Below are 12,827 nucleotides of genomic sequence, written 5' to 3'. Positions count from 1 at the left end.
TACATTCCAGTGAGCGGGGGAAGGGAGTCCCTAAAACCCCTTCTAGGAACACGCCCGGGTCGTTTCCGTTCCTTGAGTGCATCGGGGGACAGTAAACACAATGACTGGGTGTGGGCTGACCTCCCTCGTGGTCTAGACTCAATGTCTCTTCCCCCATGCCCTAACACGCAATTTGACTTCAGTCCAGCATTGTTGAAAACTATGATTCAGAATGAACAAGTTGTCCTGGTGCTTATTTCAAAAATAATTTTCAGCCTAATAATCTGTTTACTTTACTGATGGCTAAGGGGCTCACACCACCTAAAATGTACATTGAAAACCAGTAAAAAAATGTATATATATAGAAGCAGCAGAGAGGAAAAGATAGACTACTCAAAGATGAGCTGTTCAATTGATCCACAGAGAATAATTGTCTTTGTATAGGAAAAATAAAATTAGGTTCCTGTATCACCATATACAAAATCAAATTTAGTAGAATAATTGAGTACTGGAAGAAAAGAGAGACAGTCTTTATGTTTTTAAGTAGGAAGAACTTCTTAAACAACAAACCAAAAAAATTAACAAAAATATTTATTGGTTTAAAAAGCTCAAAACTTCCTTATTACAAAAGACCCCACACATAGACAAAATGAAAGACAACAAACCATTGAAAGACATTTGCAGCATTTGTGACAAGGGATTAATGCCTAGGATTTATAGAGAACGTCAGGAATCATTAAGGAGAAGACAGATAACCCAAGAGAAAAATAAACAAAGGATGAGAACAGGCGATTCACAAACAAGGAAACCAAAATGGCCAATAAAATATTTTAATAAATGCCCAACCTCATAAATAACAGAGAAACACAAATTAAAATACGTCATGCACAAGACTAGCAAAATGTTTAAAACATCTGAAAACATCACGAGTCCTCCACTTAGTAGAAGTCTAGAGAGAAATTGGCAGTACCTAATAAAATTGAAAATGTACATACTTTACGATGAATTCCACTTCGATGTGAATGACCTCAAGAAACTCAGGACGCCATCGCAGTGACAAATAGCCAAAATTTGGAGGTAAAGTGAATGTCCATCAGGAGGAGTAAGACAAGGAAAGTCAGTAACACGTTGAAGGAAAACAGTGGTTACAGAAAACATGTGCGCTGTGATCCCACTGATGAGACATTAAAACCCATGAAACTATTGCACCTGCTGTTTACACAGCAGGTGCAATAATTGTTTAATCAAATGTAAGTTCCACGTGGGCAGGGTTTTGTTGTTCTAGCACATGCTCACACATGTGCTATAAACCACGAAGACGTGGACAAGGAGGCCGACACACCAGACAGTGGCTGCCTTTGGTGGGGAAGGGGTGAGGGGTGGTAGGTGGGATTGAGGAGGTTTTCAAAGGGGTTGATTTTAACACGATCTGAAGAAAACGTAGTCAAATGTGAAGCAAATGTTATTTAGGTGTGGTGTGGTGGGTACTCGAGTGTTATAGCTAAATTTTGGTCATTGAATGTCAAATCACCCTTTGTACTTTCCTAAATTTAATTTCCTCCCAATTGAAAAAGCAAAAGCACAAAAATAAATATAAGCTGGCACTTGAATGGATAACTTAACAGCCCCTAATTAGCACACCACCTAATCGAATTAGGATAATTAGAATCCTTGTGTCATTAATAGTGTGCTGATGACTCAGCAACTGCTTATACGCCCTCCTTGCGTTCGTGAGGAAGAGCCAAACCCACAGACCCAGCCCTCCCCATGCGTGTGCGTGATGAGAAGGGTCTGGTAAGCTACACTCACACCACGTACCACTCATTGCTTCCCTCATCCCATCACCCTCCTTCTCAGCTCTCTGTTCCTTTCCTGCGCTTTATTTTTCTCCACGGCCCGCATCCCTCTCCCACACCATATGTTTTTACTTATATTACTTAGACTGTTTACTTAATTGTTTAATCAAATGTAAGTGCCATGTGGGCAGGGTTTTGTTGTTATTCTGTTGACGGTTGGACAAGCCCCAGGGGATGAGAGAACAAGGGTGGACGGTGTCCCAGGTAGTGCCTGCAACAACACCAAGGGGCTGGGGACACACACAAGCCCCAACACAGAGACAGTTCCCACAATGAGGCAGGAGTTGCTCTGGCTGAAGGTGCTGGAATAAGACCATGATGATTGGCCCAGCAGAGAGCCAGAATTCTTCCCAAGACATTTATTATGGAGCTAAAGAACTGGCATAAAAAACACTAATGTATTTCCCCAAAGACTATTCTGATAAAAAAAAAAACGGACAAGAAAGATCTATTTCCACTGCCACCCAAACTGGCTTTTCTGTACTTCATTTCTGCTTGTTTCTCTAGCAACACACTCAGCCCCCAGACCAGGGCAGCCAGCACACATTAGCCTCCTGCTGGGTCCAAGCTGTCAACCCCAGAACAGGACTCACAAGGGAAACCCCACGGCGTGCTCTCCTTGGTGAGGACTAAGGTGCTCTCCTTGGTGGGGACTAAGCCGCCACCACCAGGGACGAGGCCCAGGAAAGCTAACTTTGCAGGATCTCAGGCTCACTGGGCCCAGGTGGCAGGCGAGGACCCTCAAGCCATCCCCCATGGCCAACAGCAGCCCAGGGCAAGATCAGCTCGGCCGGGAAAGACTTGTTGAGAGCACCACCCTGGGTAAACACACAGACCCAGACGCTCAGCACGGCAGAGTGAAGAACAAGCCTGAGTCCAAGCGTATTCCTTCCGAATCCCAGTTGCTTAGCCATGTCACACTTCTTAACGAGCATGTAATATAAAATAGTAGTTGAGCAGACATGCGATGCACACATACTTGAACATCCAGCAGAAGGCTGTGGCCTCGAGTTGCTATAACAACAGCACTGCCTACTCTACAGAGAGCTCATTAGTGCCATCCTGCACCCAGGGGAGCCATCACTGCTCCCTGGGTACCCTCAGTATATCGAGACATGCACGAGCATTTGACCACATTTGTATTCATCTGGCTAATTTGTAGCTCGTCCTTTGCACACGGATGCTGCACGGGGTTCTCCACCTTCTGCTCCCTACCTTTTCTGCTCCCTACCTTTTCTGCTCCCTACCTTTTCTGCTCCCTACCTTTTCTGCTCATACGACCCAAATTACAAACCCAGCCTGCATCAGGCAGGCCCTGGGCTCCTAGTCAGTGCATGGCCCCATCTCCCTTCGCAGCAGAAAGAGAGTGAGAAAAGGCGTTTTGAATATTTTCCTTCTCCTACCAGCTTCTGGCACTCTCCGAAGGCCGGTCTTCCCCATCAACCCCTGAGTGTGACTCTGGGGCCCTGAGCCAGCACTATGATTGCAAGTCTACATGTCTCTACTCGTCCCCTGAGCACCTGAATTTCTAGAGGTGGTTCAGTATCCCTTCATCCAGGAATAAACGCTACCGCACACTACCTAGCCGCTCCCTCTCACACAGCACCTTGCAATCACGAAATGCCATCACCAACCTGCATTTTCCTTTTCAAAAAGTCTCTGAGGACGCCCATCCCTGCTGCGGCGGCTTCCTGAGGCCCGAGATGGGGTCCCTCGCCCTCGGCCAGGGGGGCAAAGGCCTCTGTGCACGGGCACTGCTCGGCCCGCCACACCACCGGCCGGTCATGGGCCATGGTGGCGATCGATGTGAACGCTTGGAGGCTTGGCAACTGCTGCCGCCAGCCTGAGAGAGGAGCCGCGCAGCCCGGAGGAGGGCCCTCTGGTGTCATTAGGATCCCACGGGCATTTCCCTCCTTTCAAAACACGGCCTCTATGGCTACAAGCTGGAGAAAGAACAGTGCTGGGTCTTCTGCAGATGGCTACAGCAAGAGGTCAAGTTCAGCAGGGACAGGGGGCAGAGAGGCGCACACCAGGGTTGATACCATGGCCCACCAGGCGGAGGAGAAGCCCACAGAGCCTCGGGGGCAGCGGCGTCCTCCTGCCTGGCTCAGACTTGGCTGCGTCTCCTTGAGGGCAAGACGCAGGAGAACATCTGGGGAGAGCTCCAGGAGGGGTCCAGCTCTTTATTTATCCTGTGAGTCCTGTCGGCTGTGCTCCACCCCCACTTACGGAAGGAGGCAGGAGTGGTCACCTGGATTCACTCAGTGACAGGGGCCTGCACTGTGACTCCAGCTGGAGACCATGGAAGTGGTACCTGCAGGACCGGGGGCGCCCTCCCTGAAGCAGCCTCCCAGCACAGGGAACGGTGTCTGTCCTCTGCCTTCCTCCTCAGTGCACATCACTGTATGAGTCGGCTGGGCCTGCGTAACAAATACCACAGACGGGGTGGGTGGCTCAGACAGCAGACATCCATTCTCTCATGGCCTGGCGGCTGCAAGTCCAAGATCCAGGTGTCAGCAGGGCTGGTTCCTCCTGAGGCCTCTCTCCCTGGTGTGTAGATGGTCATCTTCTCTCTATGTCCTCACATGGTCGTCCCTCGCTGCATATCTGTGTCCTCATCCCCTCTTCTTACAAGGACACCAGTCATATGTGATCAGGGCCACCCTAATGATGTCATTTTAATTTAATCACCTCTTTATTTATTTATTTATTTTTGTGAGGAAGATCAGCCCTGAGCTAACATCTGCTGCCAATCCTCCTCTTTTTGCTGAGGAAGACTGGCCCTGGGCTAACCTCCATGCCCATCTTCCTCTACTTTATATGGGACACTGCCACAGCATGGCTTGACAAGCGGTGTGTTGGTGCGAGCCTGGGATCTGAACCTGAGAACTCTGGGGCTGCCAAAGAGGAGCATGTGCACTTAACTTCTACACCTCGGGGACGACCCCCTATCACCTCTTTAAAGACCCCATCTTCAAATATAGTCCCAACCTGAGGTCCTGGATGTTAGGACTCCAGCATGTGAATTTTGAAGAACACAATTCAGCCCCTACCAATGACTGAATCCCAAATGCTGGGTTTCTACCACATTTGTTCAGAGAACAAGAGGGCACAGTGACAGCTCCAGGCTGCTAGTGGAGATACTACAAGCTCACAGCCCTATGTGGGCAGCACTTTTCTATCTACCTCAGGTTTTTTAAGGCTCTGGGGAATTTCAGACCTGCTGAAAAGTCTCTAGCACGTCACTGTATAAAATGATCTACCAAAATGTGGAGGTTATAGTCTATCGTCTGTACAACAACTGGTGGCTCAGAAAATAGAGACTAATTTGGAAAGAGCCATGGGGTCTCAGGGCATGTTCACGGTGCTGCTGCAATTGTCCAGGAAGGACGCTGAGAACCAGGTGCGGAACCTCGCACACCGCAGCTCGCTTGCGCCCTCGCCCTCCCCCTCCAGCCCTCAGCCTCAGAGCCAGCGGTCCGCTCTGGGTCTCTACTGATGGCTGATACGTGACTACTAATACACACTTCTTCTTGCCCTTGCTGACCTTCTGCCTCGACAACTTTTCTTTAGACAGTCCTTTCAGTAAAGAAGCCAGCGCCCTGTGAGCGGCACGTTGCTCTGAACTTGTGCAGGACAGATGGAAGAGGCTTCTCCCCCCAGCAGGAGAGTTGGCCATATGACAAGAAGAGCAATCACCTGGGGTCCTCAGAGCTCCTATCCCAGCCAGCCACATGACAAGACCCAAATGCACCTGCAAGTCTAATCTCCATCTTCAAATCTGGGGTACTGTCCTTACTCCTGGCATGAGACTGTTAGGAGCGCTCAACAATAATCACAAAACGATGGAGGTGAAGACCATCTAGCGGCTGTCTAGTCCACACATTTGCACTGAGAATGTCCCACAACATCCCTCCTGAATGCACATCCTTGAGTCCTTGAGACGGGAGCCCGACTTGTCAGAATGACAATCCCGAGCTGCTCTAACAGCTGGACAGCTTCACCACAGTGTAGACACGGTGGACGCCCAGGTGCGAGCTCACGTTGGCTCTACCTGAGGTTAAGGTTCCCATCTTGCTGGGGTTCTTTGTTGCAAACACAAGCTACCCCAACAAAGGGTGGCAGACAGTCTCCTCTGTAGCCTTGAAGAGACTCCTTGCACCCTGCAGCCACACGCAAGGAGCGTGTCCTGACGGGGGTGACCCCCAGAGGGCATTGTCGACAGAGAAAAGCGTTATGCAGAAAAGTGTGCATAGGGTGCCAGCGCAACTCGTGGACGCGTGTCAGTGCGGGAACTGTGCCTAAAGAAACGCAGGAGAGTAGAGACACGGCCGTTGGGTGAGCAGAGGCTGAGGCGCTGGTGGACAGGGCGGGAGAGGCTTTCCCTAAGGTAGAAGAAGCTCTTTAGAGGAAGAGCTGCATAAACACAAGCCGCTCCTTTCTTAGAAGAAGCCTCAGCCATAAAGCCAGGGGTCCAGGGTAGGCACAGGGTCTTCAGATCCTCCACATGATTCATCCTCACACCCACTAGCACTAGCACACAGTCCGGAGACGAGAAATGGCTAAATTCTGAATCATCACTAACTAACATTTCTGCAGCATTTACCCTACGCCAGAAACTGTGTGAGCAGCTTGCATACGTGACCCCATCTGAGCATTGCTGCATCTCGAGAGGCAGGGACCCTTCACCCAGGAAGACGGTGAAGCGCTCCAGCCGGCGGAGCCCGGCCCACGGCAGAGGTAGGGCCTTCCCCGGGCGGCCTGCGTCCACCTCCCTCCCCTGCATCTTGCAGCCTGGCCTGCGTGCAGTTGCATCGGGAGACTCACTTCTCTCTCCACTCTAAGCTTTGCAGGTAAAGGCAGGAGGAAGAACGAAGAGGCGAGTAAAGAGGCTGAGACACAGCGAACGCTGAGGGCAGAAGGAGCAGGTGTGTTCCCAGTCCAGCTGGAGGAGCCGAGGGACAGTGGTGGCCCCGCCCAGGCCCAGCAATCCTGAGAGGTGACCAGAGGTGACCTCTCTTCAACTGGAGATGGTGACTCCATCCACCTCAGGCTTTTTGCCTGGTTTTGGGAGACATAGGTGGGTGGGCATGTAGGGCTCCAAAAACGCTGGCCGTCTTCCCTCCTCTCTCCTCTGCAGCCTCTTTCCTGGCAGGTAAATGCCGGCCAGGTGCCAGCCAGCTGCCCATCCCTCTAGGACCTGGAACTCACCTGTTCTTACCATGGACTTCGAGGCCCCACATCCCCAAACATGCGTGCACACACACGCACACACGCCTGTGACCTCCCCACCCTCATTTGCTCTCCCCAAGCCCCACACATGTGTGACTCCCTCCTCCTCTTCCCCAGACACCCCGACTCCTGGCTTCGTCAGAACTCTGCCCTCCTGGCACAGCCTCCTCCTAACCACGTCGCTTCCCTCTGTCCCTTTGTTGTCCTTGTGTGCTGTGACACACGGTCGCATATATAGTCATCTCCCCGTCTACACAGTCAGCGGATAGGCAGCCACCCTGCTGTGTTCCTGGTGTGTCCTCAGACCTGGAACAGGCCAGCCTACAGCGTAAAGGAGAGCTCGCCAGGAAAACTTCGCTCCTGATCTCTCAGGAAGAACGGGGATGACGTGACTCCCGCTCAGCAGACCTGCGCGTCGAGCTGTGAATTGGTGTGAAGCAACAGAAGCTGGAAATCCCAAACATCTAAGCTCTTCCCCTTCAAGACCTCCCTCGTGCTGTGTGGACTGATCATTTTCAGAGAGAAAAGCACAGCTCTGTCGGGGACAAAGCCTGTTTGCCCTAAAAGAGGTGGGGCCGCAGCCTGGCCATACTCAAAAGTGTGAAAGGTCCTTCAGTGACAGCAGCCCTGCCCCTGCCAGTCGCTGAGCCTGTAATGCTTACACAGCCCCTGCAGCTACGGGTTACGGCAGCCTCCTCCAGTCAGCAGGGACACAACAGAGGAACAAGATATTACAGCGGTATTTCTGCACATCAGCAGGCAGTTTTGTTAACCTCAGCCTGCCCTGAAAACTTCAGAGATATGACTTCAAAGCTGCCTGTTTATCCTTCCTGAGGTGTGCAGGCGAGTTCTGGAGGGTCCCACAGGCTAACGGGCCTGATGAATTCCAGGGAAGAGAATTGCACGGTCCCCAAGTCAACCATACCAGTCAGGGGGAGATTTTCTCTAGCCAATCAGGCTGGCTGCTGTCCATTCCAATACAGAAGACCCTAAGCACCTGCTGGTAACCCTCAAAGGGCAGGCCTGCAGATGGCACAGGCCTGCCTGCTCCAGGGCCTGTCCCCAGGGAGCATTGCCCTTCAGTGACAGATAACAGATGATGACAGGGATGGGGACGAGGATCCTCTCTCCTGCTGGACTGGGCGTTGTGGCGACCCGAGTCTGTGGGAACAGCCAGGGGCTACCTTGTGGGGCCTGGGAAGGACCCTACCCCAGCAAGGAGCCTGGAGAGAAGGGTCTGAGAGCCTCTGAGCTTTGAATCGCGGTATTTCTGCATTTTCAGTTTGTGAGCAATAAATTCCCATTTTTTGCTCAAGGCAGTGGGATTGAACTTTGTATCACTGGTGGATTCTAACACTTAGTCAATTTTGGGATTTTATGCAAAGCCAAACAGACCCACAGACTCCTGGAAAGCTATAGAACAAACAGAACATTCTTCATGACTATTCATAGTCAAGCCCTATGGAGCACAGAAAATCCTGAAAGGTAGAAGCCAGTCTTCCCATGAGAAAGGGACTCCGAAGAACAGAGAGAGGCAAGACCAGGCAGGGTCTGTGGGTCATCTCTTTTTTCCTGTCCAGTCCGAAGAGTATTTATTCTGGACCTGGGTGTTGATGTTTTTAAAATCTTGTTGCAAAGGCTACATCAATGGCTCAGGTGCATTTATTAGAATTTAGATAAAATCAATGTTTATTATTTTAAATAAAAACTTTGTTTCTAACTATTTTAGTTATTAATAACCTGTGATCCTCCAGACAGGGGCCAGCCTAGCAAATGGGGCAATATCGCCACCACCTAAGGCCACAGGTTAATATGATGGGAACTTCATGCACAGGAGACAGCCTCTAAGATGTAGGTCTGTGAAGCGTACCACGACAGTTGAAAGGAAGATGAGCGGGGGTCCCTTTCTCAACACTCTGGCGGCTGTCCTGAATCCTCCCCTGATGAATGTTTGTCCATCACGGTATGAACAGAACAGCTCAGAAGTGGGTGTCTGGAGCCTTGGGTCTGGCCCCAGCTCTGACACGCACTCACCCTATGACCTTGGGCAAGGCATTCCAACTTCTTGGATGCTCAGCCTCCTTGTCTAGGAAATGAAATGGATGGGCTGTCTGATTTCTAAGACCCCTCCCAGTTCCCAAATTTTATGAGCTCCTCCTCATAACCTGCAACACAAAACATCTGTATTCCTGTCCTTGTCAAGGAACCCAAACTCAGGGCCATTAAATTCTAGTGAAATGTATGGATCCCCTCTCCAAAGTTAGAGAGCTTTCTGAGGGTATAGCATCCGTGCATACTTTCGGACGGCTCCAAACGCCCTTGGATGAAGTCAGATGCTCAGAGAGCTGTCCCCCTGGACCACAGAGAGCAGACTTCTGATAGGACTGCTTTTCTGCTTTATATTTTGGTCTTACCCCCCAGGCTACAATTCAGGGAATTACAAACAACGTTACTAAGAAATGCACTGTACTTACCGGAGGCTATTGTTGGGGATATTGTTCTTTGCTTTTTACATAGTGCCCTCTTTAGGAGGACCTGCGGGAGATCTTTCTCTCTGGGCTCAGGGACAAAAAGAGATGTGTTCATCTGAACAACTGCTTTTCAGTTTTTTTGAGGGTTTTTGGTTTTTTTTAGCTTACGCTGATCCACCCCTGGGGAAGCCAGCAATCTCAGAACCAAATCCGTGGCCCACTGTCTCAAGTGTGCCGTGCCTTTTGACCTCCATTTGGGGTACTAACCTCATGCCTAGCTTCAGATTCACTTTTTCTACCTTATTTCCTTCACCTCAAGACATGCAGTTACTTATTTTTAATCTCTTATTTCTTTCTTTCTTTCTTTTTTTTTTTTGTGAGGAAGATCGGCCCTGAGCTAACACCTGCCAATCCTCCTCTTTTTGCTGAGGAAGACTGGCCCTGGGCTAACATCCATGCCCATCTTCCTCCACTTTATATGGGACTCTGCCACAGCATGGCCTGACAAGCGGTGCATCAGTGCACACCTGGGATCCGAACCTGTGAACTCTCGGGCCGCCAAAGTGGAGGGCGTGCACTTAATCGCTGCACCACAGGGCAGGCCCTTAATCTCTTATTTCTTAATCTCATATTGAATATATTTAACTTTACTGAAGTTTTGGGGAATAAGGAGGCGTATCAATAAGGAAACAGTCCCATGGATGTGATGTTCATTTACACCATTTATACGAGGAGCACCGTTGAGGCCTTGGTAGACTTAAGGGCTGGGCAGATAAGGACCAGAATTCAGGGGGTGGGACTTGTACATGTCAATCTGTCTGTGCTTCTAAAAGTGGACATGCCCCCTGTTTCCTTAATGTCTCAGTTTTCTTAACCCAAAAAGTAGAAAGAAACAACTTTCACTCACCTTGTAAAATCATTAAAAATATTATTTTAGGAGTGACTTTAAGGTGAAACATAAATTTACCTTAAAATTATATTTTATGCATAAAGATCTACAAATATAAGAATATTTATTAATGACAAAACTGCATATAACTAAGCATATACACCCTTAGAGATATTTACTAAAACAAGGGAATCAGAACACTTCTTGCCCTAGCTAAAAAAAAAATTTTATGCACATAATTGGAAAATCACAGATTTTCTTCAAAGAAGTGTTAAGACTCACAAATCCTATACCCATGGGTATGTCAGTGATTTTTAAATCCCTGTATTTCATACTTCTCCTTTTTAAGGAGAGTTATATGAGACATAATTCAAAGTAATTTCTCTAACACACCTAACAAACTGGTAAATCTGATTCTCTTTACCTAAAACTTTACCTTTTAGTAATAGTTTCAATAAACATCAACTGTCACATTTTCTTCCTTTTGCTTCTAAAATTGCAGGAAAATGACCAAATGGCCCCATTCTCCTTGATTGTGAAAACACACCTGAGAACAATAACATTAAATTCATCCGGGCTGTAACACACCCTCAAAAACAAGACAAACTGAAAACGATGACAGCTTTAACCGGAGCTGCTGCCTGCTCTTCGCATCCACCTGCGACTTGTGACACTTTCATGTGTAATGATACACAGAATTTCACTCTGCCCCAGAAAACAACATGTGAACTTGCCCCTCACTGGCCAAGATCTATCACATTCGTAGTTTCCCAGCAGTAAATAAAAATGATCAAAACTTCTCCAGGATCCCCAATTCAAGTGCAAGATCTCTCCCCTACCTTCCTGAGGAACAGTTTCTGCAGCTTCCTGTGCGGCAGCCGGATCATGATTTAGCCTCAGCAGCCTAGGGGCCGGTCCCTCTTGTGTGTGAGCCATTCTGCGCCGCCTCTTCTGTTATCAGCTCCCAGCAGCCGGCACCAGAGCGCGCGCCGCGTCACCAGGGGCATCTCCCCGCGCATCTGCCCGCCCTCGCCGCGCCCCTCTCCGCAGCAGCAGCAGATCTCCAGTCCCAGGAGTCGGTGCTCTGCTTCCTCCGCGCCTCGCATGGGCTGGGAGATGCAAATACTCTGCCTGCCAACAAAACCTCAGCCTTGCGAACTCACCAGTGTGGGAAGGGGAAAGTAGAAGGAGAACCAGCCTTCAGGTTGTGCACTCCTGATCTAAACGCAAAGTTACTGGCACTGCTCTGAGTCCGAGCAGGCTTTCACACCACATCCGCGGGAATCTGTCACAGGGAACCAGGCAAATGTTCAAAACTTGGAGATGCTCCAAGGGGCAGCACACCTGCCGACTGCCAGAGCGGGAGAAGGCACCTCCCATTCTTCTCACCTGTTATTTACACTGAAAGGAGGAGAAAGTAGACAGGAAAGAAAGAAAAATGGCTGCTTATTTTTTTTTAGGTGGCACTGGTCAACTAACGCACACCAGTTATGCAAGAATCGCATTATCCGCTGTATTACGCCTCTGATTAATACCTCCACCACATGGACACACAGACACACATGCACACACCTGTACACGCATATGCACACATACAACACTCATGCATGCACATGTGCACACACATGTACACACTCTCCCATGCACACATACTTTCTCTTTCCGACTAACTACCTCAGGCTCACTTGGAGTATGTCCTGCCTGGGCAATAGAAATACCTGCTTTGCCTTCCTTGTGAAAACTGAGCTCCCATGTTTCCTCCAGAACAATCAGCCCCTTTGTGGCTGTCACTTGCATCGAGCCTTGCCTTGGTGTAGCCAGAAGCACGCACGGTCTAGCACGAAAGCAACCTTTGAGCGTAGAGCAGTAGGTCAGAGTGGGACCTATGGCACCGGTTAAGAGTTTCCCCTTTTATTTTTTAAGCTTCTTGTTAGTACATAAATAGACTCCTCCTTTGAAGACCTAAAGAGGCAATATGAAAAACCACCACCTAACAGTGAGCTTTTAGGCGACAGATAATGGAAGTCGTGGTTAAGGATGTGGTGTGGAAGCAAGTTGGTATAAAAATATAGGGCATGAAAAGAAGGCATCAAAGACAAAGAGGAAATTCAAGACTGAAACGGACAGAAATTGCCCTGATTCAGAGCAGCGCACGTGGTAGGGGGACAGCCCTGTCCATCTCTCCCTCACGCTAAAATGTAAAAATAAGGAATATGTCTTTTCCAATCAAATGAAAATAGACAAAGATACTTGTCCTTTCTCAAGTGGTTGCTATTCCAGGAATTTTGTTCTACCAAAGCTTCTCTTTCAATCCACTGCTTCTGGAGCATATATACTGCAGGTTCTTCTTCTCGAATGGTAGAATTGACGAACATGCGACATCCCTATAAATGTCATATT

General features: G+C 49.0%; 1 protein-coding gene across 3 annotated transcripts in view; it reads right to left on the bottom strand.

Moving 5' to 3' along the window:
• Positions 1-12,827, bottom strand: part of RPS6KA2 (ribosomal protein S6 kinase A2) — a 370,158-nt gene that overhangs the window by 290,043 nt on the left and 67,288 nt on the right. The window contains exon 1 of one of the 3 annotated variants that reach the window (XM_087425033.1): positions 11,267-11,329. The exons of the other annotated variants lie outside the window; for them this stretch is intronic. Within the exon in view, the coding sequence (XP_087281159.1) occupies positions 11,267-11,314 (48 nt within the window). The 5' untranslated portion in view covers positions 11,315-11,329. Of the gene's footprint in view, positions 1-11,266; positions 11,330-12,827 lie in introns of those variants that run through there. 3 annotated transcript variants of the gene reach the window in all.

This window comes from Ceratotherium simum, chromosome 38 (genome assembly GCF_057802395.1).
Source record: "Ceratotherium simum simum isolate JZ-2026a chromosome 38, ASM5780239v1, whole genome shotgun sequence".
Lineage (NCBI taxonomy): Eukaryota > Metazoa > Chordata > Mammalia > Perissodactyla > Rhinocerotidae > Ceratotherium > Ceratotherium simum.
This window is presented reverse-complemented; position numbering and strand designations above follow the sequence as displayed.